This window comes from Rhincodon typus, chromosome 4 (assembly GCF_021869965.1).
Source record: "Rhincodon typus isolate 14 chromosome 4, sRhiTyp1.1, whole genome shotgun sequence".
Classification (NCBI taxonomy): Eukaryota; Metazoa; Chordata; class Chondrichthyes; order Orectolobiformes; family Rhincodontidae; genus Rhincodon; species Rhincodon typus.
Window position 1 is genome coordinate 21626385 of NC_063335.1, and position 27555 is coordinate 21653939.

A 27555-nucleotide genomic window follows, 5' to 3' on the forward strand; every position below is an offset into this window, starting at 1 on the left:
TCATCAGAAAAATCTGAAGAAGGGTCTAGGCCCGAAACATCAGCCTTTCTGCTCCTATGACGCTGCTTGGCCTGCTGTGTTCATCCAGCTCTGCACCTTGTTGTCTTAAATTTAAATCTGATGGTTTTGACAACATAAGACCAATTCTATTGTAAGAAATTGATATGTCATCAAGGGTATAAAAGACAGGGACAGTTGCAAAATCAGCAGAGAGCGAACTGCCCTCTGCTAAGAGATCAGCTCCCTCAGCTCTTAGAGAAAACACCATCTAAATAAATGTACCACAGCACTCTTAGTTAATATTCCTGACAAAAGAATTTGACGGAGAAGGCATTCCTGACAGAAGATCAACAGAGAAGACACAGACCGTTCCAGAAGATATAACCTCGCTGTAATTTTGAGAGACTAAGTTCCTTTTTTTTTAAAATTTTGATTTATAAAAATAGACTTCTATTTATTGGAACAGCATACCATTAGAATTTTGTTTTATTCAGGAATAGTTAGTAGTTAGAGGGGAATCATTTGTTTTTTTTAATAGTTCAGTTAATTTGTTCACTGTTAGAGTTAGATAAATAATGTGTTACTTGTTGATTATAGACAGTGTCAGGAGTTTACTCCATTTACCTACTCCCTTACAATAGATTGTGGGAGATAGGCAGGTTATACCACTTTTCACAATTCTTTTCACAGATCGTAGGGCAAGGTGAGCCTCGCTGGGTATTTCACTTATAGTTATCAGAGGAGGTCAACCTCCACTTTATAACAAAATCAAGGGGAAAATTTTAACTTTCGCAACTGAAGAGAAAACAAGGCATTAACAGATAGATAGCACGTTATTCATCTTGTCCAACTATGTTTCCTATTGAAGGCAGACTAGCTGTCTGATGACAACTCTTGTGGAATTTAAAATTGATCCAATAACCTTTTAATGCCAATGGTGCAGATAATAGTGAACTTAAAGTTTATATATAGAAAACTACAGCCACCATTATCGGGACAGTAATCTATGGTATTCTGTGCAAATTCTATATCATTTTTAAAGAAAATGCCCACCTTTCTTTCTGAACTGTTGCTGAATATCCTGTAGCTCCTGGTTCAGTTGCTGGATCTCTGTTCTCAGTGCTGCATTTTCTTTATCAATCTGTTTCTTGTGATTCTGTAATTCTTGTATTCCTGCTTTCAGGTCCTTGGCTATGTTATCCAAAGCTTCTAGCTCTTCTACCTTCAATTTGAGATTTTCTTGAGACTGCAGAAGATCAGTCTCTGTCTTCTGCAGGAGATCATCACTTTTCCATATTTCCTTTTTAAAAAAAACAGCAAGCACAAAGAATTTTTCCAGTTGTATCAAAATATTGAAAAATGGTCTTTCGAGCTATGGACAGCTGAAGCTTTTTCAAATACAAATAATGTCAACCAACAAGAACAGAAGTAGGCTATTCAGCCCTTAATTCTGTTCTATCCCTCGTATGATAAAATTTAGAACATCATTTTGCACCTAAGTACTCTAATTCCAATTTTAAAGTTATTTCTTTACTTCTAGATTTTCACTAGAAAAATCAACACCTGTGCCAACCCTGCCTTGATCTATTTAATCATTTTGAATACTCTTCAACTTCCTGAAATCAGGGAAGTTGCAAGTGTATGCAAATTATTGCCAGATGATATAACTCATCTTATTCCTGCTAACATTCTGATGAATCTGCTAGGTCATTATATCTGTTCTCAGATTCAGTGCCAAAAACTGAATGCAGTCCTCTAGATGACATTTGACCAAAGCTGTGTACAATTGAAGGATCACTTATTCAATTTTTGTATTCCAAACTACTTGAGATGAGGGTCAACACTCTGTTAGGCTGTTTGATTACTGTTTGTATCTTTCTGCTACATGTTGGTAAGTTCTATAAGTAGCTAAATAAAACCATTTGCTCCTACATGATTCATCTCATCATTTAGAAAACACAGTGAATTATTTTTCACACATGCAGACCAATTCATCTCAGGCTTTGATATATGTCTCCAGGATTTGTTCATTCACTTAGCTCTTCACGACTTGCTCTCATCTACACATCATATTTTGCCATCTAATGTAAACTTTAAAAGTTCTAAGTACTGCTTTCCATTCAAGTCATCGGTACGTATAATGAAAAGCTAAAGTCCCAGCATAGACGCAGGAGAAATACCATTTATATAGTCTTCCAATTAGAACATATTCTCTTTGGTTCTTCTCTTTGCGCTGAATCTTGCGTTTTTTTTTATGTCTCAGAGGCACCATTTTTTTTGGAGGGATTTCTGCCACGAGATCTAGCGAGTTTTTCTCATTTTACCTTAGCAAACTTGTGACTATCTTAGACAGTTCTGTAATAGTTCCGAGGAAAGGTCACCGGATCCAAAACATTAACTCTCATTTTTTTCTTCATAGATGCTGCCAGACCTGCTGAGCTTTACCAGTAACTTTTGTTTTTGTTGTGACTATCTTTCCACATTCCCTCTGTATGTGGACTAGACCATGCAAGGACCACAACAACACTGTGGTAAAGCTAAACTAGAAGTTGTGTTCATTCTTAGAGGAGGAGGGAAATCTCTCAACACAACCGCAAATACAAAAAATACAAAGATTTTATTTTATTCATTCATGGGATGTGGGCATCTCTGGTTGGATCACATTTATTGCTCTTCATTAGTTGCACCTGAGAACATGGGGTGAGCTGTCTTCTTGAATCACTGCAGTCCATTTACTGTAGGTAGACCCACAATGTCGTTCAGGAGAAAGTTCCAGAATTTTAGCCCAGTGACACTGAAAGAATAACAATATATTTCTAGTCAGGATGGTGAGTGGCTTGGAGGGGAATTTTCAGGTGGTGGAGTCTCCATGCATCTGCTGCCCTTGTTCTTCTAGATGGAAGTAGCCATGGGTTAGCAACAATTTAAATACAAAACAACTGAGGGAAACCAGTTTACCAATGCTCTTGCATTTAAGATGGGAGTCCAAAAGTCCAAATTTGGAGTTTGCAGTCTGGGATTCCTATGTGGATGGATGGGTTAATTGGTTAGCCAACATTTGAGCTGTAAGTAGTTTCTCTTTGAAGCGCCCTCCAAAATTCTTCTGAGGAAGCTTTTACTGCAATGTGACCTCTTCATCTTCAATATTTTGTTGGAAGTTTTACTTGCAAAGTGCACAAATACATGCCACTGGCTGCTTTTTCCTGGTCAGAGGTTTGTTTTCTTTGTAGCTGAGAGATAGCAATGTTGATTTTATCAGTTGATGTAGTGTGAAGCAATGCTAAGAACTAAGGACAGGAGTAGGCAATTCAGTCTCTTGAACCTGCTCCGCCATTCAATACGATCATGGCTGATCTCATCTCAGCCCTGTCTCTACTTTTCTGCCAGGTCTCCCTAAACCTTCAACACATTACTAATAAAAATCTGTCATTATCCTCCTTAAATTCATTTAGTATCCTGGTGTCCACCACACTCTGAGGTAATGAATTTCACAGATTCATGATCCTTTGACAAGAGTAATTTCTCCTCATCTCCGTTTTAAATCTGCTATACCTTATCCTAAAACTATGACAAACAAAGAAGAAGAACAAAGAACAATACAGCACAGGAACAGGCCCTTCAGCCCTCCAAGCCTGTACTGCCATATTTTGCCCTTCCACGTTAAAACTGTCTTCATTTACAAGATCCAAATTCCTCTATTCCCTTTCTATTCATGTATTTTCCCAGGTGGTTTTTGAATGTTGCTATTGTGTCTGCTTCCACTACCTCCTCTGGCAATGCGTTCCAGGCACTCACCAACCTTTGTGTAAAAAACCTGCCTTGCATGTTTCTTTTGAACTTACCCCTCGCACTTTGAACCTGTGTCCCCTAGTAATTGACCCCTCCACCCTACGAAAAAGCCTCATACTTTCCACTCTATCCATGCCATTCATGAGCGTCTATCAGATTGCCTCTCAACTTCCTGCGTTCTAGTGAAAACTGACCTTTACATCGTCGAGGCCAGACACCTCCTCCTACTGCCCCCTCGATCATGACCCCACCCCTGACCACCAGGCCATCATCTCCCAGACCATCCATAACCATATCACCTCAGGTGACCTCCCGCCCACACCCTCCAACCTCATCGTTCCCCAACCCTGCACCACCTGTTTCTATCTCCTTCTCAAAATGCACAAACCCGACTGCCCCGGCCAACCCATTGTCTCTGCCTGCTCCTGCCCCACTGAACTTATCTCTGCTTACCTTGACTCAATTTTCTCCCCCTGGTCCAGGAATTCCCAACCTACATTCGGGACACTACACATGCCCTCTACCTCCTCCAAGACTTCCAATTCCCTGGCCCCCAACACCTCACCTTCACTATGGACATCCAATCACTATACACTTGCATTCCCCACACAGATGGCCCAAAACCCCTCCGCTTCTTCCTCTCCCGCAGGCCCAATCAGTCCTCTTCCACCGACACCCTCATCCACTTAACCGAACTTGTCCTTACCTTTAACAACTTCTCCTTCAACTCCTCCCACTTCCTACAGACTAAGGGGGTAGCCAAGTGAACACGCATGGGCCCAAGCTATGGCTGCCGCTTCGTAGGATATGTGCAACAGTCCCTCTTCCGCAGCCACACTGGCACTATCCCCCACCTCTTTCTCGATGACTGTATCGGTGCTGCCTCATGCTCCCATGAGGAGCTTGAACAGTTCATCAACTTTACTAACACCTTTCACCCCAACCTCAAGTTCACCTGGGCCATCTCTGATACCTCTCTCTCCTTCCTGGACCTCTCTGTCTCCAACTCTGGTGACCACCTCAAAACTGATATCTATTTCAAGCCCACCAACTCCCACAGCTACCTGGACTACGCCTCCTCTCACCCATCTTCTTGCAAGAATGCGAACCCCTACTCCCAATTCCTCCGCCTCCACCACGTCTGCTCCCAAGATGGGGCGTTCCACTCCCGAACATCCCAGATGTCCTCTTATTTCAAGGACCGCAACCTCCCCCCTTCAGTGGTCATGAATGCTTTCAAACGCATCTCTTGCATTTCCCGCACATCTACCCTCACAGCTCCTCTCCACAATAAAAACAAAGAAGAATCCCCCTTGTCCTCACGTATTACCTCACTAACCTCCAGATTCAACGTACTGTTCTCCGCCACTTCCGCCATCTGCATTCTGACCCCACAACCAAGGATATATTTCCCTCCTCACCCCTATCTGCCTTCCGTAGGAGCCGCTCTCTCCGCGACTCCCTCGTCTGCTCCACACTCCCCACTAGTCCCACTGCCCCCGGTACCTTTCCCTACAATCGCCTACACCTGCCCCTACACCTCCCCCCCACCTCCATCCAAGGAACCAAACAAAAAACCTTCCGTATAATTTCCACCTGTACTTGACCTTCCAAAATACATCACCTCACATTTGTCCAGATTAACTCTATCTGCTCTCATTCTTGATTGCCCCACTCAACAAAACATCCTTTCTGTGTCTACTTTGTCAAATCCAACTATTCAACTACTCCAACTATTCGGTTATAGAAGCCCTCGTTTCAAATTTCAACCTTCCACTAAAGAATCTTCAAGCAAGCTAGGCATACAATGATAGTAGAGGCTGATCTTATTGTATCTTCTCACATAACGTTTACCCCTAATTACTTAAAAGTTTTGTATTTTAGCCATAAACTTTATTGCATTTTAAAACATAAAGACGTGATGCTGGTTATTTTTAAACAGAAATGCTCAAAAATCAAATTGAAGTTATAAGCAAGCTTATACAAGTTCGCAGTTCACATACAACTCTGAGGACACACTTGGTGTCATGACAACAGCCCAAATATTTCTCTCCCTCTCTGGTCTTGCCAATAGCACTAAGGGTAATTGAAAGGTTATTACTCTGCTAGTACAATTCCTTAATATTGAACTTAAATCCTAGATTTTCTTTACAGAACCTCAAACCTACTCTTCATTATGTCATTACAATCAAATCCAACTTTTCTTCTGATAAAATTAGCCATTGCATTCATTAAACTTCGATAGTTAGAAAAACTTTATTGCAAAAAAAGGATGTGCTAGTATTTCTAAAGTATTTTTTAAAAATATGCACTATATCTCCTTTATCAGGTACATTATTCAATATTATGTTACTGTTAAAATTCTTATGACAGTTGTCTTGACTACACGTCACAACATTTAATAGAGACAGGCAAAAGAACAAAAGAAAAGGCAGAACATTGCTTAAACAGAAAATGACTGCAAAATTCTGAGATGCAGAGGGATCTTGTGTTCTAGTACATGAATCACAAAAATTAATATGCAGACACAGCAAGTGATTAAGAAAGCAAATGGAATGCTATTTTTTATTACAAGAGAAATTTAACAACTAAGTAAAATGTTTGATTTATTTATACAGGGCATTGGTGAGATCACATCACAGATATTGTGTGAAGCTTTGGTCTCCTTATTTAAAGGAAGGATGTAAGTGCATTGCAACTAGGTTCAGAGGAGGTTTACTAGACTGAAACCTGGAATGAGTGCACTGGTTATCTTCTGAGTAAAGGTTGAAGAGACTCGGCTTGTTTCCACTGGAGGTCAGAAATGGAGGGATACAGTGTCATTGAAGATTTTGAAGGTGGAGGTAGATAGATTCTTGTTCAGCAGGGGAACCACTGTTATCAAGATAGATGGGAACATGGAATTAAAAACACAAACACGTCATCCATTATTTTATTGAATGGCAGAGTGGGAGCAGCCAAATGGCCTACTTCCTCTCGTAATGTGGATGTCCATACATCACAGCAAACAAGCTGTTTAGTGATTTTCTTATAATGTCCTTAATCAAAACAGTAGAATAGTAAACTCTGTTAGAATATAACAGATTTCCAAGTTCCTATTTCAAGTTTAATAATCTGTTTCTTGTTCAAAATTATAAAAGAACTAAAATTTAGTTCTGATTTATTTGAGTTGATTTATTGTCGCATGTACCAGGATACAGCGAAAAGCACTGTACTGCGTGCCAACCAGACAAACCATACCTTATAGAAGTACATCCGGGTAATAGAACAGAATGCAGAATATGGTGTTGTAGCTACAGAAAAGGTGCAGAGAAAGATCAACTCTAATATACGAGAGGTCCGTTCACAAGTCTGATAAGACTGGGGAAGAAGCCGTTCTTAAATATGTTGGTACATGTTTTCAAACTTTTGTGTCTTCTGCTGATCGAAGAGAGTAGAAGGGAGTATAACTGGGGTGGGAGGGGTCTTTGATTATGAAAGAATAATAACATATTGGATTGGAAACATTGGCTAAGCTTTATTATTTCAATATTTGCAATGTATGATCCAGCTTTTACATGATCACACATTGGTTTTACTTCATGAACTGAGGTGTTACATATTGATAGACAGTTTCTCTATATATTTACATTTTGTTAAAAAAAATTACATCTATAATTCCTTGACTTCCTGTTGTCACATTTCTTGAGTGGATCAATGGAGACATGGAGACATGGGGAGTCTTGCCCATCCAACCCTATCTTTCTTCGTTTTAATGATGGTCTACTGAATTCAGCATCTCTTCAGCAGTTAACAGACCAATGGCTGGCCTTCTCCTAGGATCAAAAGCCCCAAGGGCAGAGGTTCAGGTCACTGACAACTATCAGTCAACTGGAGGTGCAAGGTCCTCTGTGTTCATTAATTTACTGGGTAATTGGAGTCGGCTACTGATGCTACACAAACTTGAGTCCTCAATAGGAGGCAAGATGCATGATGGTGAATAGGGTTACAGGGTGGGAGTCACATGGGAGGAAATGTGAGAGGAGTCACTAGTCATGACAGTGGGCTGGGTCTCAGCACCCACCTCTTCCCAATGCCAGCTCTTGATCAGATACTAAGTAACTTTGGTAAGTACCAAAGGGTCCAAAGTTAAATATCTAAGTACCTAGGGACCCCACTCACAGCTGACAAGTGAACACACCAGAAGCCCAGCCTGATTCTGGAATAATGTCAGCGATGATGGGCTGAGTGCCTTAACTGGGCATTCATTGACAACCTAAGGACCTCAACTAGAGGAGGAGTGGGGAGGACATCCGTGGTCTTCCCACAATGAACTTAATCATGTCCATGTACTGCCAAACTCCCATAAGGAATATCATAAAATTTGTTCCCTTGTGTCAGCTATTTTCCTGTGTCAAAACTTAATACAGTCCTTCCTGATGTAAGAACATCATGCTGAATATCTAATCTGGCTAACAGAGTCCAAGCAACAATTCAAATGCTTTCTTAAAATTTGGTCATCCTCTTCCACCTAACTGTAGCATTTTTTTTAAATTCCTAAAGTTAAAGTTTAAAACACAGTTACTTACTTCATAATATCAGTTTTTTTTTCTATTACCTGTTAATGTCTTCACTGATGTTTCAATTCAAGATGTCAGCTTCTTCAAAAACTGAGACAAGTTTGACTTTTTTTAAATAGCGACGTATCATTGAATTTGCATTATCTTGTCTGAGTATATGCAGTAGACCTTATTGGTCTGAATGCATAAATCTTGTATAGTCATCTATACTAATGAAATACTTTAATCTGTATACAAGCACAAGCAGATTCTGTCCAAAAGTTTTTCTCCAAACAATCTTGAAAAGGACACGATTTGTAATAACTTAAAGGAACTAAACTTCATATTACAGAGGTTGTGTGTTTGATTAAGTGGCATGGTGGATCAGTGGTTAGCACTGCTGCCTCACAGTGCCAGGGAACCAGGTTCAATTCTAGCCTTTGGTGACTGTCTGTGTGGAGTTTGCATGTTCTCCCTGTGTCTGTGTGGGTATCCTCCAGGTGCTCTGGTTTCCTCCCACAGTCCAAAGATGTGCAAGTCAGGTGGATTGGCCATTCAAGATTGCCTATAGTCTGCAGGGATGTGTAGGTTAGGTGGATTGGCCATGGAAGGTGCAGGGATGGGATGGGTCTGGGTGGGACGCTCTTCAGAGGGTCGGTGTGGCTGTGTTGGGCCGAATGGCCTGCTTCCACATGGATGGATTCTATGAGCTAAAAGATTACAATATAATAATTCTACATTCCATATTAATAGCTTTAAGAAATATTACGTTTTCCAACATCCAAGAACAATGAAGAAATAATTGAAGTTAAAGATTGTCAATTTCAAATCTCATTCTGATTTTAGAATTTACTCAGAAGTTTAAGTTTAAAAGTAAAGAATCTTTGAAGGAATAACAAAAAGGGAAGATGAGAAAGAGTATTAACTAGGGTTGAAAGAGAGAGAAATGAGATACCAGAGGGCTGAGAGAGCAAATATAGTATAACAGAATTAATGGAAACAGCAAAAGGGAGTGGGATGGTGGACAGATGACACAAAAATAGAGAGTTTGAGTGAAGAAAGAGTGAGAAGCGGTGGGGGTAAGTGCGGTGTAGAAAGAGAGAAATACAAGATGTAAAGGTGAGTTTGGAGGGAATGGGAATGAGGTTGAGAGAGACAGAGAGAGAGAGATGTGGTTAATAGCCACCAGTTGTTAAAAAAGTACAAACTAAAAGGGGGTCAGGTCATAACGGATGGTAGTCAAGGTAGGCATTAATTGAAAGCAAACATTTGAAAAATAGGATGGGAGTGAAGGTTAAGAGCAACTGAAAGATGTGCAAGACAGAGTGAAAAAAAAACTGAAAGTAAGAGAAATAATGGGAAAAAAGATAAGTGCATATGTTATTTTCCCCTTCTAATTTATTTTGTTTAGAAGAAAAGCAAAATAAATAGGTAAAGTTATGTTTGACAGAGTTCAGTTATGGAAAAGACAGGTTGTCTATTCTGAGTTTAAGAATGACAGGCTAGAATACTTGTGCCTGGTGAGACACAAGAAGCTTGAGAAGGAGCAGTGTTCATGCACAAAATCACAAAAGTCTAAATGTACAGGAACAGAAACTAATTAAAAAGGTGAGAAAATATTTGCTTCTGATCTAAGGAGGACCAAATTTAAAGACGAGAAAATAAAACTTCAACCCAGTGCAGAGCTTCAGTTTAAGCTAAACTCCATTCTGCTATTAACACCTAAAATGGATCTATGCTGAACAAAAATAACTGTAGGTGCTGGAAATCTGGAACAAAAACAGAAATTTCTGGAGAAACTCAAGGGGTCTGGCAGCATCTGTGGAGAGAAAGCAGAGTCAATGTTTCGGGTCCAATGACCCTTCTTTGGAGGATGGCCATATAATTGTGAGTCATCAGACAGAAATGATGGCACTTACCTGTGCAGAATGGAATACTCTATACTTGCATGGGTTCGTGCACTTGCCAACAACATTCAACTGATTGTACCATGGTCAGCCAGGTGGAACCCATAGAGTATGAGTTCCCTGATGAGGCTGTTAATCTGGTCCAATCAGGGAGCTCAGACTGACAGACAAGAACAGGCATGTCAGACATCTGTTCACTCTCAGAACTGGCTCTGAGGGAGCTGGAACAATTCAAGGACTCTTCACGTGTAAATAAAGGGTAACTTGGTGACAGCATACTGGCCTTTGTGGAGCTATTTCATCATCCAGGACAAAGCAGGCCATTTGTTTGGTATGCATTCCACTACTTTCCACATTCACTCTTTCTAACACTAATATACAGAAGAGTAGTATGTCCCATTTACAAGACATACTGCAGCAACTCACAATGGCTATTCTACCAGAACTTTCCAAACACATGATCTCTACCACTGAGAAGTATAAGGGCAGAAGACGCATGAGACCAGCACCAACAAATAGTCCTCCAAGCCACGCTGTTGCTGGGTCAAAATCATATACACTAAAAATGGCAGAAGGTAAAGAAGGGAGTTCACCACTTTCTTCTCAGTGGTATTTAGGGATGGGGAATAAATGCTGGCCTAGCTAATAATGCCTGTTGCACCTGATAATTTTTGATGAGATAATACAGAACAAAGTTGATAAATGATGTTAAGACGCTGATGTTCTGATGAAGGGTCTCTGTTTTCTCTCTACAGATGCTGCCAGACCTGTTTCACCAGCAATTTCAGTTTGTGTTTAAGACTCTGTCCATTATGTAATCAAAGGCACAACAGGCTTGAGGGAGTAAATGGCCTACTCACGCCCCTTTGGCCCATTCAACTAAAACATTTAATGACATATTTAACCAAAACCATGGACAGTTCACTGGAAATCATGTTATTGTGAAGAATATGTGAATTTCATAGAATCTTCTGGCGCAGTGAAAAGATCCCTAATAATGTATCAGAAGCCCTAAGTGCAAGTCCCACTTGCTCCAGAGGTGTGTTATAACACATTTGAAAAGTTTGTTTAAAAATATCTATTAGTTCCACCTTCAAAATTTTGTTAAAACTCATACTGTGTTCCTTTTTCTACATTTATAATAGAAAATTAATTGCCTATGAATCAGCACCTTATTCTCTTGTGTTGAAATGTGGCATTCATGTATTCGTCCTGCTGAGTTTTTTTTGTTCATTCATGGGATGTGGCGTCACTGGCTGGACTAACATTTATTGCTCAGCCCTAATTTCCCAAAGGGCAGTTATGAGTCAACCACATTGCTGTAGGTTTGGAGTTGCATATAGGCCGGACAAAGTAAGGATGACAGATTTCCTATAAGGACATTAGTGAGCCAGATGGGTTTTTCTTTGACAATCAGCAATGGTTTCATGGCCATTATTAAACTCTTTTTCCAGATTATCATTGAGTTCAAATTCCACCATCTGTGATGGCAGATATTCGAACCCAAGTCCCCACAATATTAGCTGAGTCTCTGGATCAAGAATACAGCGATAATAGCACAAGTAGAGAAACACGATTTTTTATTCCTTGGAGTAAAGTAACTGAGAGGAATAGAAGATAGTAAACTGCAAAAATTGTAGACTCGCCCACTTTAAGGGCATTTAAATGGTCATTGGATAAACATATGGATGATAATGGAATAGTTTAGGTTAGATGGGCTTCAGATTGGTTTCACAGGTCGGCGCAACATCGAGGGCCGAAGGGCCTGTACTGCGCTGTAATGTTCTATGTTCTATGTTGATAAAGGGAGATCTAGAACATTACTTCTAAGTAAATTGTGGGATTAATGCAAATGGTCACAGGATCAAAACAGGAAGAAAGAAATTTAGGACTGATAACACTAAGGTGAAGGTCAATTTAGCTCATTTTGTTAGACAGCTAGCATATGGGTCAGATTAACAGCAATAACACAGGATTCAACCTTATTCTAGCTGTGATAGACTCTCACCCTATTCCTCATCCTGCTTATAACAAAAAAATGTAGCAGTTTGCTGTGGTTCAGCAAGTAATCACCAAGGACTTGAATTCAGGGAGACAATTTGAGAAGAAAAATCATTAAGCTGTTCACACAGATTGATCATTTCATGAAACAAATCTCTTAGATAAACAGCTGCAGAAGGCTTAAAATTGTGTAAGAAGTCTGATGCTATTCTGGTGAAAATGTAGTCTGTTTTTCTGAATAGGTGAACTTAGATGGACCAAATTGTCTTTCTTATTTGTTATCATTATGTTATCTGTGGGCCAAAGAGAAGGAGTGTTTTTCCTCAATTAGGAAAAAAAGAACAAGACCAAAGAAAAGATCAAAGATAACATGCACATCCACTAAACCTTCCAAACTTTTCAAAGAAATACATGTATTTTCATCAAGCACCAAACAATGTGAACAAAATCCCAAGCCAATTCACAAATAGAATTGAAAAAAGAATGGATTCCAATGTATTCATGGAGAGATTAATATGTTGACTAAAAGCTTGGCCAAAATGATTAATTTTAAAGGCACAATTTTAAGGTAAATTGAGATTTAGAAAGTGGGCTAGGAAAGTAGAACAAAAACAGAATTGTTTGCCACCAATGGTGTCAAATTAGGAGAGATGGCAGAGATGTGTCAGAGTCAGAGTCATTCAGCAAGTAAACAGACCCTTTGGTCCAACCAGTCCATGCTGAACATAATCCCAAACTAAACTAGTCCCATTTGCCTGCTCTTGTAGTTGTAACTGTGCCCGCATGCACCACTTCTTCAGGAAGTCCATTCCACACGTGAACCACAGCCTGTGTAAAAAATTTGCCCCTCATGTCTTTTTAAAATCTCTCTCCGTGTCAATGGAAGAGTCAGAAAATGAAAGGTGTAGGGAGGTTTATAAAGGTTGAGGAGGTTTCAGAATTACAATAGGGTCAGGAAGTGAAGGACTTGAAGACAATTTAAAAAAAAATTAATCTATTGGAAAGCAGACGTTCAATATAAGCCTGAGATCAGAGACTTACAATTTAGCAAAACATTCAGTCTGTTGATACAAAACAACAAGGAGTGAACTGGATTAAATCACAAAATGGATTCAACACCATGGCTTGTGAAGAGGTATCTCACCCTATGATTCACTGCGCCCAATCTCGGCTTGAAGTGTGATAAATGAGATTGATGGACTTTTAGTCACATGATGCACCAACTGAAATGGGTTAAAATATTTAGATACCCTAGCTGTAGAACCCCAATGTGAAAATCAACTGTAAATGAGTGGAGTTTGCTCTGAGAATTCTCTGCCCAGTTGTATCATGCCTTGATAACCTTCAAGTATTGTTACATGAACTGCTGGAGGTAGCTCGATAAATGGGCTAAGAAGTTTTCACTTTTCTTTTGTGGGTTAAGGGGGAGGAATTCTCCTCAATTGAGGAAAAAAGTAAATTTCTTCCTGATGTGATTTGTTCAAAGGCCATGCCACTCAGGTTACTTCTTGTCAAGTCTTTTTGTTTTGCAGCCAGCCAATTTCTTGTTCTCAGCATTAGAAGCTGGCATTTCACTGGCAGCATTTGACTTGGGTGTAAGGTCTGTCCATGAAATAGTTGATCCTACAATTTTGTGCAAGACAAACTTCTTTCACATTGAGTTTAGGGTTTGAAAAATAAATGAATGAGGTTTTCAGAAGCCAAGAAAAAGCCAGATGCAAAACAAAACCTTGCAGAATGGAAATCTCGGTGATGATAGAATATCAAACAAGTGAATTTTTCCCCTTCCTTAGTTTAGTTCCATTAACTTTGTATCTGGGCAGTTTCACTTTGTGGCTCTTAAAAATTAAATAATGAAGTGTTACAGGGCTTCTATCTTCAGCTGTGTTGTCTAGGATCACTCACAATTATTTAGATAGGGTATCAAAAGGCTGTAATTGTTCATGTAAAATTGCAGTCCTCATCAGTCAGTCTCTCAAAATGAGCATGGCATATGCCAGGCTTCATAAGTTACAAGTGGTGTACCACAAGGATCTGTTCTGGGTCCTCTTCTATTTGTGATTTTTGTAAATGATTTGGATGAAGGAGTGGAAGGGTGGATTAGTAAGTTCGCGGACGATACGAAGGTGGGTCGAGTTGTAGATAGTGCGGAGGGCTGTTCTAGGTTACAAAGGGACATTGATAGGATGCAGAGCTGGGCTGAGAAGTGGCAGATGGAGTTTAACCCTGAAAAGTGTGAGGTGATTCATTTTGGAAGGACAAACTTGAAAGCAGAATACAGGGTTAACGGAAAGATTCTTGGCAGTGTGGAGGAGCAGAGGGATCTTGGGGTTCATGTCCACAGTTCCCTGAAAGTTGCCACCCAGGTGGATAGAGTTGTTACGAAGGCGTATGGTGTGTTAGCTTTCATTAATAGAGGGATTGAGTTCAATAGCCGTGAAGTTATGCTTCAGCTACACAAAAGCCTGGTTCGGCCACATCTGGAGTATTGTGTCCGGTTCTGGTCGCCTCATTACAGGAAAGATGTGGAAGCGTTGGAAAAGGTGCAGAGGAGATTTACCAGAATGTTGCCTGGAGTGGAGGGAAGGTCTTATGAGGAAAGGTTGAGAGAGCTAGGGCTTTTCTCTTTAGAACGACGAAGGTGACTTGATAGAGGTGTACCAAATGATCAGAGGTATAGATAAAGTAGACAGCCAGAGCCTTTTTCCTAGGGTGGAGGTAGCTATCACAAGGGGGCATAGTTTTAAAGTGAGTGGAGGTAGATATAGGGGAGAGGTCAGAGAGTGGTAGGGGCATGGAATGCATTGCTGGAGAGGGTAGTGGAGTTGGCCTTAATGAGGCTATTAAATAGGCATATGGATGATAGTATAAGGTAGGGATGGAGGTTAGATAGACCTTAGGATTAAGGTAAGAGTTTGGCACAACATCGTGGGCCGAAGAACCTTGAATGTGCTGTACTGTTTTATGTTCTATGTTCTATAATTAGTGTGTCCATAAGTGACTCAGGAGACCAATGCTGGAGCCAAGACTTTTGGGCTTGGAAGACAAGAGATGCCCTGAAGAAAAGGGTTCTAAAGTCAGGGTTTTGCACTCTCCCCTTCTGCTTTCACCTGTAGCACAGCAGTATTAACTATCATCAGAAAAGAAAGATGCAAATTAGAAATAAGCATCTATGGTGATAACACTATTCATAAATCTGAATTTTGATAAATTCAGCCACATTTCAACAGCATTAGATCAAACATTAGGCTCCATTTATTTTTCCAGAGTAAGTCAATTTCACCATTATCATCATAAATGTCAGATAAATCAACATTTCAAAGACATTATTTGGCAAAGTTTCAGGTCGAAATAAACTTTAAGAGAAAACTATACAGTTAAGGAGCCACAGTTTGAGTAACTGATCAGAATCATGTCCTGAAAGACACATGAAAAACTAAATGTTAGTACACTTAGATCTGGTGCCTGGTGTCAATTAAATCGGTTTGACTATCCACCTGTCATCTTAATTAATTCTGACTGCTTAAGGCAGCAAATTTATATTGTTATCAAATTATACGGTTTTATTTTCTTAGTGTGAAGTCTCAGAAAAATCAAACCAACTGGAAATTTCTTTGCGTGTTCTCCATACCAGCCTCTGTAATTTCAGCAGATCAACAGAAGGCACAATGTGCTGATCTTTCACCAAAGTTAAAATGACTATTTGTAGATATCATGAGGAGATTTACATCAAGCATCCTAACAATTCTCATTATCAAATGTGAAACAAACCTGATTCTTTTGGTTGCAAGCTCTCTGTGAATCTCTAAGATCATTTTCAAGTTGGGTAATCTGTTGCTGCAGTTGTACGAGTTCTAGTTTATGCTTATGATCAGAAGCTGCTCCACTCAGTTGAAGGGTTTTCAAAGTTTTTTGAAGATTTTCCACTTCATCTATATAGCTGTTTTGCTGGTCAGAAGATTTTGCTATCCCTGTTCTGAGATCAAATATGGTTTGCTCATATTGTTCAACTTCACTGATTTTTTCATTGCAAACATTTTTCACACTTGCAAGTGCCTGGTAAAAATAAGATATGAAAAATATCATGGGATACTATCAATCAAAGTTTATGCAGTGCATTTAATTTCTGAGTAAATTCCTGCAATGAGAATTATTACAAGATATTTAAGTATAAAAACATAATCAACCAAGGGTATCAATGAACATTTTTAACAAACATTCCAAATGTTTAATTGGTAGAATGATGATTATGTCAAAACGGTTACAGATTCATATAGTCAATGTCTGATTCAGTTGGTTATCGATTCTGCCTAAATTTCTATACTGTTTAAGAAAGTTAACTCAATGAAAAGGAAATGAGGAGAATTGTAAAATGGATGCTAGTTTGCTGCCTCCAGTATTGCTGATATTACCCAAAATGACTTCACCTTTATAAGTAATTCAATGGGAGATCAACTTTCACAACTAATCAATTGCATTGCATAAGTCAAATTTTAGATGTAAGATTGGTCTTTTCCACGAGTTACTCAATTTAAGCTGAATTCACAATAATATGTGCTTCTTTCTTAAAGAAGGGTAATACTCGAAACATTGACTTCTCCTTTCCTCCAGATGCAGCCTGCCTTGCTGGATTTTTCCAGCCTCCTGTTTGTCTAATATGTGCCAACTAGTTTAAATATTTTTCTGCAGTGCCTGAGATGTAGCATATCAGGACTGCCAGCAGCCAGAAATTTGGTCATCAAACAATTGGAGAGCTGACTGCTCATACCTTCTGAATGTTGGAATGGGTGTTAACAAAAGCCGGTTGGCCCAAGAAGAGAAGGACCATCCTGACATTTAAAACATAAAATAATTATGCCAAATGAATGCTAATTTACACAACATTATGAACATTTTGTTCTATGGATCTAAAATCTGGTCCCATTTGAAACTATTCAAACTCATTTCATTTAGGGCCTTCCCAGAGACAAGGAGAAAGAATTCCATCAAAAAAATTGCAGTGCACTAAGATTAGATTAGACGTCCTAAATGAAGTTCAATATGCCAAGAATCTTAAAATTGATAAATCAAATGGGTAGAAAAAAGTAGCTTCAAACAAACATACTTTTATACTTTATTGAGAGTTAGCTATAAATTTATATGGAAGTAGCAATAACGTCAGCTTACTTATTCATATTACATGTAAGAGCCTTCATTGTTCAAATTACTTTACAAAATGAGGAAGTTATAAAATTCAGATACATAGCTGTGGTTTAACAGGCATTTTTTGTTAAGAAGCCACACAAACGTCCCTTATGCATGACATTTGGAATGCAGATTACAAGTTGCTTGCAGTTCAAAAAATTAATCGGAGAGGGCAAGAATAAATAAACAAAAAGTGTTCTTTAAAGAGCTCTGATTATTATGCAGATATTGGATACAAATCTGACCTTCTGCAAATATTCAATGTGTCTAGTCTGCGTATTATACTCTTCATTGGAATGACTATGGTTGATTTGACACTGTGTCAAGTCTGATTGGAGTTGTTGTATTGCGTCTTCTTGATCAGTAATCTAAATAATAATAGAGAACATAAAATTTGGGGGAAACATGTCCAAGTTAGAATTTGTGGATATATCATACCTACATGTGCCACACACGTATTTGCTGTCACACTTTTCCACCATACTTAAAAGAAAAACTGTTCATCTTTCCATTCATTCCCAAGATACTAAAAGAACTTTTCACTTCAAAAATTTATAACTGGTTCATCACTCCAAGTGTAGTTATAATGCTTTGTTTAAATGAAACACTGCAATTCTCCGCATCTATTACTATCACAAGTTCTCCCCTCAGAATTGACTGAATGATTCCTATTAACATTGTCTTAACAATTCAAATTAGCAAAGTTATGCTACTTTGTTACTTTTATTTCATTAATGAATTTTAATTTGGTTCAAGGTCCACGCCTTTCTTTTTAATATATTCTGAGGCCATCATTTAAAAAAAAACCCTTACAGAGATACAACTAAATTTAATAGTTACTATTTTTATTTGCAACAAAGCATGGATAAAATATTTTACCACACTTGGATAAAAATGATCATTTGTTTTATTTATGCCAATCCATTCAGTTAGATAAGTTTGGATCCACCATAGTAAGAATCAGTAACAAGGGACACAGATTTAGGAAAATTGGTAAAAGAATATCAAATGGCATGATCATAATTTCCTTGATCTGTACTAACCTGTGAACAATCGTGGGAGTGACTGACCAGCAGCTGGAAGCCAGGACTTCCTCATCATTGTTCCTGATACCGGTCAAAGGTATATTGACAACCAAACAATTTACTTTGAAACAGGAAGATACTGTCTTTAGAATTTGGGAGCTGCTTGGGGTCCAAGTCTCATGTTATTGCTGTAACTACAGAACTGTTGGCCAATCACATTAGTCAGTAGGCATCGAAGGTGATACTTCCACTCAAGTGAGGGAAACAGGCTCAAATCATGCCAATTAATGCTCCTTGGAGTATTTACTGGCTGCAGGATGCGTTTTCCAATGGCTTTTTGGCTGGTGCACTGGGAATCTCTGCCATCTGTTAAATTTTGCCTTGTGTATCGCTGCTTCATTTCATTTCTTTTGCAGGAAGAACGTTAGGTCACAGAAAGAAGCTACACTGTCTCACAATATAGTGATACTTAATTATTTTTTAACTTTGCGATGAAATAGAAGTGCGGCAGGATGCCTCAGACCTGTGGAATGAGCATCCTTTGTGTTGTGGGGCCTTCCTATGTCTCGGACAACTATTACAATAAGAAGTGTTGTCAACAATGAGCAGCTTAAGTTTGAGGTTTTGAAGCTTGGGTGACAGCTGTTGTCATTACAATCCAACTGCAAAGATGAATGTTTTGTGGCCTTCAATTTCTTTTGCTTTGGCTCATTCTAAGGACCACCTGCCATGATGTCTCTCAAGCAGGACTTATAACTTAATGGGAAGGTCCTGAGGTATGTTGCTGAACAAGGAGACTTGGAGTGCAGGTTTATAGTTCCTTGAAAGTGGAGTTGCAGGTGGATAGAATGGTGAAGAAGGCTTTTGGTATGCTTGCTTTCATTGGTCAGTGCATTGAGTATAGGAGTTAGGACATCATGTTGTGGCTGCACAGGACATTGGTTAGGCCACTTTTAGAATACTGCATTCAATTCTGGTCTCCCTCCTATAGGAAAGATGTTGTTAAACTTGAAAATGTTCAGAAAAGATGTACGAGGATATTGCTGGGATTGGAGGGTCTCAACTATAGAGAGAAGCTGAACAGGCTGGGGCTATTTTTTCTGGAGAGTCGGAGGCTGAGGGACAATCTTATGAAATCCTGAGGGGCATGGATAGGGTATATAGACATGTTTTTTTTTCCACAGGGTTGGAGAGTACAAAACTAGAGGGCATAGGGTTTAAGACAAGATGGGAAAGATTTAAAAGGGACCTAAGGGGCAACATTTTCATGCAATGCTGCATGTATGGAATGAGCTGCCAGAGGAAGTGGAGGAGGCTGGTACAATTATAACATGAAAAAGGCATCTGGGTGTGTTCATGAATTTAGCATTTAGAAGGATATGAGCCAAATGCTGGCAAATGGGACTAGATTTGTTTAGGATATCTGGTCAGCATGGACGAGTTGGGCTGAAGGGTCTGTTTCTGTGCTGTACATCTCTATGACTGTGATTCTAAGCAGCAGCACACTGCTGTGTCTCAAAGGTCTCTGTTGCCTTATTTTCAAGAGATGGGCACTACACACAATTTTAAAAGGGTGAAGTGTCCCAGTTACAATGAGCAGTGGATTTCGCTTCCATTGCTGGATTCCAATAGGTGCAAGGCATAGTCAATTGCACCCATATGGCCATCATGGCACTGAGTGCATGCCCTGTGAGGTTCATCAACCATCAAGGTTTACAATCCTTAAATGTTCAACGGAGCTGTGAACACAAGAGACTGAGGTGCTAAAAAGCTGAACTCTCACAAGGATCATCATTGAGTAGAATGTCAGAATTCTGAAGTTACACCATTCTGGTTGGGTGGTGCCCTCAAATACAATCCTGCAGGGCCTCATGCAATTTGGTGCATGGCTGTATTCTCCAAAGAGGTGCAGACCTTGAAGAGTGGAGGAGGAAGAAATGGAAGAAGAGGAGGAAGGTTCAGAGCAGAATGGTGCCAGGCTGTACAGGGAAGTGGCTGGGGCTGGGGCTGGGGCTGGGGCTGCCTCAGGAGTTCAATATCTTATCAAGATGCTGTGAAATCCAATGAACATCTTGTCCTGGTACATTTCACCTGAACACTTCTCAATCAGTAGGACTGGTTGCTCTCTTTGAGCTGCCTAGAAGAACACATCTGATTAAACCCACCACCTGGACTGCAGCGGTTCAAGAAGGCAGCTCACCGCCACCATCAAGGGCAACTTAGGACGGGCAATAAATGCCACCCAGTCAATGGCACCACATCCCACAAATGAAGTTTTAAAAAATCAACTTTGAATAAATCCATTCTTAGCAGCAATGCATTGTGCACATCACTCCAGTGATCTCAGGGTCCCCATTCAAAAAGCACCGCATACCTTCACACATCTCCCCATTAAAGAACGTAAGGTGACATATCTGTGATTGCTACTCACCAATTCAAATATTACTATTAAATTAAAATATGCATAATCACAAATGCAATTAAGCTAAATAAACCGGTGAGGGATGTGACTGATGCGGTGACTCTTGAACAGTTCTACCTTTGTGGACTTGGATGAACTAAAGGCAGCCTGTTTATATAAATCCACATGTGACTGAGATGCAAGTGAGATTTCATTGCTATGAATTCCAAAATAAAAGATTTAACATTTTCCTGACAACTGTTATCAGGCTAACTAGATTATATTTCCTTGTTCTTTCCTTCCCTCCTTCCTTGGAATGGAGTTATATTTGTTAACTTACAATCTGTTGGGATATCACGAAATTTAGGGCATTTTGGAAAATCAGAATCAACTTTCTATATTTTAATATTGCCAGCCTGGCCAAAACTAGGTTGCTGGCTATTTAAAGATCCTCACTAGAAATTGGTAGGTTTTTTTTAAATAGCTAAATTGGGTCCCAATGTGGTGATGGGGACTTCTAAGCCATTTCTAAACTGACCACCTGCATGAAAACGGCAGAACTTGTCACTTTCCTGCTCAACCAAGTTATGGGGAAAAGAGGTGAACTGGTTCATCTAAACCTCCATGTGCCCAATTTAAAATATAGCCTCATAAATCAACAGCATGTAATGTTCCAGATATTAGATGGCAAATAATTCACAATGGGAAATGTCACTATTGATCCATTTAGACAGATACTGATCTTGAGCATTTCATTCTTAACAACTCACAATTGAACTTTTTTTTAACAGAACCTTCACAAAGTTTTATTTGAGGTCGCAACACAAATTGATCAATTTAAATATATTAACCTCTCTTTGCATTTTCTGGACCTTCTCTTTTAATATGTCAATCAATTGTTCACACTGAGCAGTGTGGTCTTTGTTTTTCTGTAAGTTCTCTTGACTTGCATTCAACTCTTCTGACAGTTGATCAATCATTTCTTCACAAGTTTCAATTTGGCTACACTTTTCTTCATATCGATGTTGCAAGGTCATCATTTCATCTTTTAATTTATGGACTGTATCATTCAGCTCAAATATCTGTCAAAAGCAAATTCAGAGAATGAACAATCTAATTTTGAAAACATTAATTATTTATGAGACTGTTGCATTATCTTTATTGTCTTATAAGTATTTCCAGAAAAGAACATTGCAAGCATCATCTCCAAGATCCCAATGTTGACTTTATATACAGTCCCCAAATCACAATGCCAGCCTTTAGCCAGTTTGATTCACTCTACATGATATCAAGAAATGGCTGGAGGTAAGGCAAAGGAGTCTGCAAAGGCAACGAGTCTTGACAACAGAGATAGTAGGAACTGCAGATGCTGGAGAATCCGAGACAACAAGGTGCAGGGCTGGATGAACACAGCAGGCCAAGCAGCATCATAGGAGCAGAGAGGCTGACGTTTCGGGCCTAGACCCTTCATCAGAAAAGGGGGAGGGGAAGGGGGTTTTGAAATAAATAGGGAGAGAGTGGGAGGCGGATAGAAGAGGGATAGAGGAGAGGATAGGTGGAGAGGAAACAAACAGGTCGAAGAGGCGGGGATGGGGCCAGGAAAGGTGAGTGTAGGTAGGGAGTTAGGAAGGGGATAGGTCAGTCCAGGGAGGACGGACAGGTCAAGGGGGCGGGATGAGGTTGGTCGGTAGGAGATGGAGGTGCGGCTTGAGGTGGGAGGAGGGGATAGGTGGGAGGAAGAACAGGTTAGGGAGGCAGGGACGAGTTGGACTGGTTTTGGGATGCGGTGGGGGGAGGGGAGATTTTGAAACTTGTGAAATCCACATTGATACCATTGGGCTGCAGGGTTCCCAAGCGGAATATGAGTTGCTGTTCCTGCAACCTTCGGGTGGCATCGTTGTGGCACTGCAGGAGGCCCAGGATGGACATGTCGTCTGAGGAATGGGAGGGGGAGTTGAAATGGTTCGCGACTGGGAGGTGCAGTTGTTTGTTGCGAACCGAGCGTAGGTGTTCTGCAAAGCGGTCCCCGAGTCTCCGCTTGGTTTCCCCGATGTAGAGAAAGCCACACCGGGTACAGCGGATGCAGTATACAGGTGAACATCTGCTTGATGTGGAAAGTCTTCTTGGGGCCTGGGATGGGGGTGAGGGAGGAGGTATGGGGGCAGGTGTAGCACTTCCTGCGGTTGCAGGGAAAAGTGCCGGGTGTGGTGGAGCTGGAGGGGAGTGTGGAGCGGACAAGGGAGTCACGGAGAGAGTTGTCCCTCCGGAAAGCAGATAAGGGTGGGGAGGGAAAGATGTCTTTGGTGGTGGGGTCGGATTGCAGATGGCAGAAGTGTCGGAGGATGATGCGTTGGATCCGGAGTCTTGACAACATTCTGGCAGTAGTCCTGAACATATGTGCTCCAGAACTTGCTACGCCTTTGCCAAGCTGTTTCAGTACATGACAAAAATGGACAATGTGAAAAATAACAATGTGAAAAATTGCCCCCATTCACAAAAAGCAGGACAAATCCAACTCAGTCTATTCTCCAATTTTAGTAAAGTGATGGGAAGATGTCATCAACAGTGCTATCAAGCTGCACTTGCTTAACAACAACTTGCCACTGACACTCAGTATGGGTTCAGAGAGGGCCAATCAACTCCTAACTTCATTATAGCCTTGGTTCAAATATGGTCAAAAAAGCTGCATTCCAGAGGTGAGGCAAGAATGACAGCCCTTGACATCAAGGCCACATCTCACCAAGTGTGGCATCAAGGACCCCTAGCAAAACTGAAGTCAATGGGGTAAAAAAGGGGAGAACGTCTCTGCTGGTGAGAGTTGTACCTAGCACAAAGGAAGACAGTTGTGGTTGATGGAGGTCAGCCCTCTCAATACAGGATATCTATACAGGAATTGTTCAGTGGAGTATCCTTGGCCCATCTTCAGCTACTTCATCAATGACCTTCCCTTCATTATAGTAAAAGTACGGATGTTCGCTGAAGATTGCTGAATGTTCAACAGCATTGGCAACTCCTCAGATACTGAAGCAGCCCCTATCTGTTGCGGTAAGAACTGCACAATATTCAGTTTAGGGCTGGCAAGTGGCAAGTAACGTTTATGTCACACAAATGGCAGGCAATGACCATCTCCAACAAGAGAGAACATAATTATTGCTCCTTGACATTCAATGGTATATCAACACTGAATCTCCTCTCACTATCAACATTCTGGGGGTTACCACTGACCAGAAACTCAGCTGGGCTAGCCACAAATACTGTGGCTACAAAAGCAGATCAAAGGCTAGGAATCCAGCGACAAGCAACTCACCTTCTGACTCTCAAAGGCTTTCCACCATGTACAAGGCACAATTCAGGAGTGTGATGGAATTCTCTCCACTTCCCAGAGTCAGCCCTAGCAACACTCAAGAAGCTTCACACCATCCAGGGCAAAGCAGCCTGCTTCACTAGCATCACAAACACAAACATTCACTTGCTCCATCATCGATACTCAGTAGCAGCAGTGTGTATTATCTACAAGAAGCACTGCAGAAATTCACCAAAGGTCCTTAGATAACACTTTCCAAATCCACAACTACTTTAGTCTAGAAGGACAAGGGCAACAAATGCACAGAAACACCATCATTTGCAAGTTCCCCTTCAAATCACTTACCATCCTGATGTGGAAATATATTGCTGTTCCTTCACGGCCGCTGGTTTACAATCCCACAACTCGCTTTCTGATTGCATTGTGGGTGTACCTACACAAAATGGATTACAGATCTTTGAGAAGGCAGCTAATCACCACCTTCTAAGGGCAACTAGGGATGCGGAATAAATTCTGGCCCAACCAGTAACACCTACATCCCATGAATGAATAAAAAAGAAACAACGGCACAGTGACTGAATGATGTTGTTTCAGAGTGGGCAAAATCATGGCCATAAGTCTGAGCTGATAGTTAGCTGCTTGGCATATTAGTTTAAGCATTAAAAGAGACATTAAGTCCCAGATCTGAAACAAGCGTTAGTCTCTTTGCATTTGTAAATAAAGGGCCTATCTTCTATTTGATGCTTGTTTTATTAAAAAGGTTTCGCAAAAATAAAACTGCCGAATTACTCGGCTCAGATGATCGCTTGCCACCAAACCATCTATCTCCATCACTCTGATCGATCTGTTACGGCAGCCCATGACTGAAATTAACATAAAATAACCGAAAAAGTGGCTTTCAGTTGACATAAAATGGCTGACGAAGATTTTTAGCTGAAACAGCAGCTTTCTGTTATTTGATATTTAATGTTAAACCACAAGCTTAAGCAAAAGTAGCATTAAGAAGGAGTATATCCAAGGTAATGAAGTTAAACAACAGAGAAAAGGATCTTGTGAAATGCATACAATAGATTCTATTGAAGCAGAAGCAAATGCAGCTGCTTGCAGAGATCGTTTGATAAGGAATACCCTTGAAAAATGATGGTCGAAGGCTGTGTACTGGGCTATTTGAAAGTTTGGTATCGATCATTGGATAGAAAAGACATCAGTTAAGACTGCCCACCCAGCTAATCAGAGCCACAGGCTTTATATAAACAACCGAGTGTTAAGTATACAGGCATTAAGGGATTTAAGTGCATTCCCATGGATACTCAGTGTAAGGTAGAGAAGTCCCCCTTCCTTTAGCAGGGGACTTAGTGGTGAATAAGTGGTGCAGGAGCTGAAACCTGGAATCTGGTTTAATAAGATGTATTGTGAAGGCCTAAGGATAAGTGATAAGGGGGTCTGTCCCTGAAGTCATACCACATTCCATAGTTCCATAGCATCCCTACAGTGTGGAAACAGGCCCTTCGGCCCAACAAGTCCACACCGACCCTCAGAGCATCCCACCCAGACCCACACCCCTATAACCCACCTAATTTACATATCCCTGAACACTATGAGCAATTTAGCATGGCCAATCCACCTAGCCTGCACATCTTTGGACTGTGCGAGGAAACTGGAGCACCTGGAGGAAACCCACGCATACACCGGAGAATGTGCAAACTCCAAACAGATAGTCGCCTGAGGCTGCTATCGAACCGGGTCCCTGGCGCTGTGAGGCAGCACTGGTAACCACTGAGCCAACCATTTTTTTTTTTAAATTACACACAATAGCCCAATTTACCTGGCTTTCAGACTAATGTTGATAAAAAGCATGGACCAGATTTCTGTACTGAACAAGAAGTATTACTTATTACAAGTAAATAGATAAACATAAAACATTGGCATATAGCGCTATTAATGAAAACACTAACCCCTTTATAAACTCCCCCTTCCACACAAACCAAGAGCCAAACTCTCACATATATTTTGCACAGATAACACGGCGTGGAGCTGGAGGAATGCAGCAGGCCAGGCAGCACCAGAGGAACGGGTAAGCTGACGTTTCAGGTCTGAAGAAGGGTCCTGACCCGAAACGTCAGCTTTCCTGTTCCGCTGATGCTGTCTAGCCTGCTGTGTTCCTCCAGCTCCACACTTTGTTATCTCTGACTCCACCATCTGCAGTTCTTGCTCTCTCATATATTTTGCACACCCTTCTAAAGACTCCATGTACATCCTAAAGTGGGATGCCCAAATTTGGATACAGTATTTCAGTTGAGGATGAAGGAATGTTTTATAAGGTTTCATCATAATATGCTTGCTTTTGTTCTGTATTTATAAAGTTCAGAGTCCATAATGCCATTGTAATGATTTCGTAAATCTGCTCTACCGGTTTTAATGACTTGCACACATCAACTTGCAGGTTTCTTTCTTCCTGCAACGCCTTTAGAATTCTACCTTTTATTTTAAATTGCCTCTCCTTATATATCCTTCCAAAACACATTTCTCTGCACTATATCTTGTTCATCCATTCCACAAGCCAGTCCATGTCCTCTTCAAGTCTACCTTCCTCACAGTTCACAAAGCTCCCATGTTTTGCACCATCTGCAAATATTGAAATTGTGTCCTGTGTACTTAATTCTCAATCATTAATATGCAGAAGTGAGCAGGCTGTCTTCATTTGATTCCTGGTCACATGGGAGCCACAGCATATAAGTGGTCTAGAGATGTGGCCACCACATCAGGCACAGCACTGTGTGGTTCATTGGAATTTATCTGACATGTTAATGTGGACTTTGTTACTTCATGCTCACATTGTAAATATAAACAAATGACCACATTCTTCAGAGGCAATACTTAAAAAGAGGAATTAAATTTTGAAGAGAGATGATGGTCTTTGAAAGGAACAGCAAGTCTATTAGAAAGATATGGATCATATTTTGTCTGTAAGGATGGAGTGATTCAAAGCTGCCTCTTCAATGGAAGTGTTCTCATAGGCGGCTCAGATCAAGTTCCAGAATGTGTTATATGTTGGGGTCAGAAGGACTCAGGTGAAACTTGCCTGATTCAGATGTCATCCCTAACATCCACATCAAACTGATGAAAGCTTCAAATATTTTTTGACCTTAAAAAAAAAAGTTATGCAGAAAAGGTACCAGTTACCTATATTAAAATTAAGTTCTACAGTCCCACTCTCATTTAAGAGAGATAACTGGTGGTGGTTTAACCTGAGGGTCATAATGTCTCAGGTGAGGGAAGAGTTTGAGAAGGAAGAACCTTCATGGTAACCTCAGACAGTACGGAAATTGAACTCACACTGTTGGCATCACTCTGCATTGCAAACTAGCCATCCAGTCAACTCAGCTAACTTACTTTTACTTAAGTA

At 40.3% G+C, this 27555-nt stretch overlaps 1 protein-coding gene across 1 annotated transcript in view; it reads right to left on the reverse strand.

Annotated features, from left to right (window-relative positions):
• Nucleotides 1-27555, reverse strand: part of LOC109938338 (polyamine-modulated factor 1-binding protein 1-like) — a 414237-nt gene that overhangs the window by 146363 nt on the left and 240319 nt on the right. Inside the window, exons 16-19 of the mRNA XM_048595662.1 lie at nucleotides 21697-21927; nucleotides 17665-17787; nucleotides 16007-16291; nucleotides 1054-1300 (exon numbers count right to left, since the gene is read on the reverse strand). Of these exons, the coding sequence (XP_048451619.1) occupies nucleotides 1054-1300; nucleotides 16007-16291; nucleotides 17665-17787; nucleotides 21697-21927 (886 nt within the window). The remainder of the gene's footprint in view (nucleotides 1-1053; nucleotides 1301-16006; nucleotides 16292-17664; nucleotides 17788-21696; nucleotides 21928-27555) is intronic.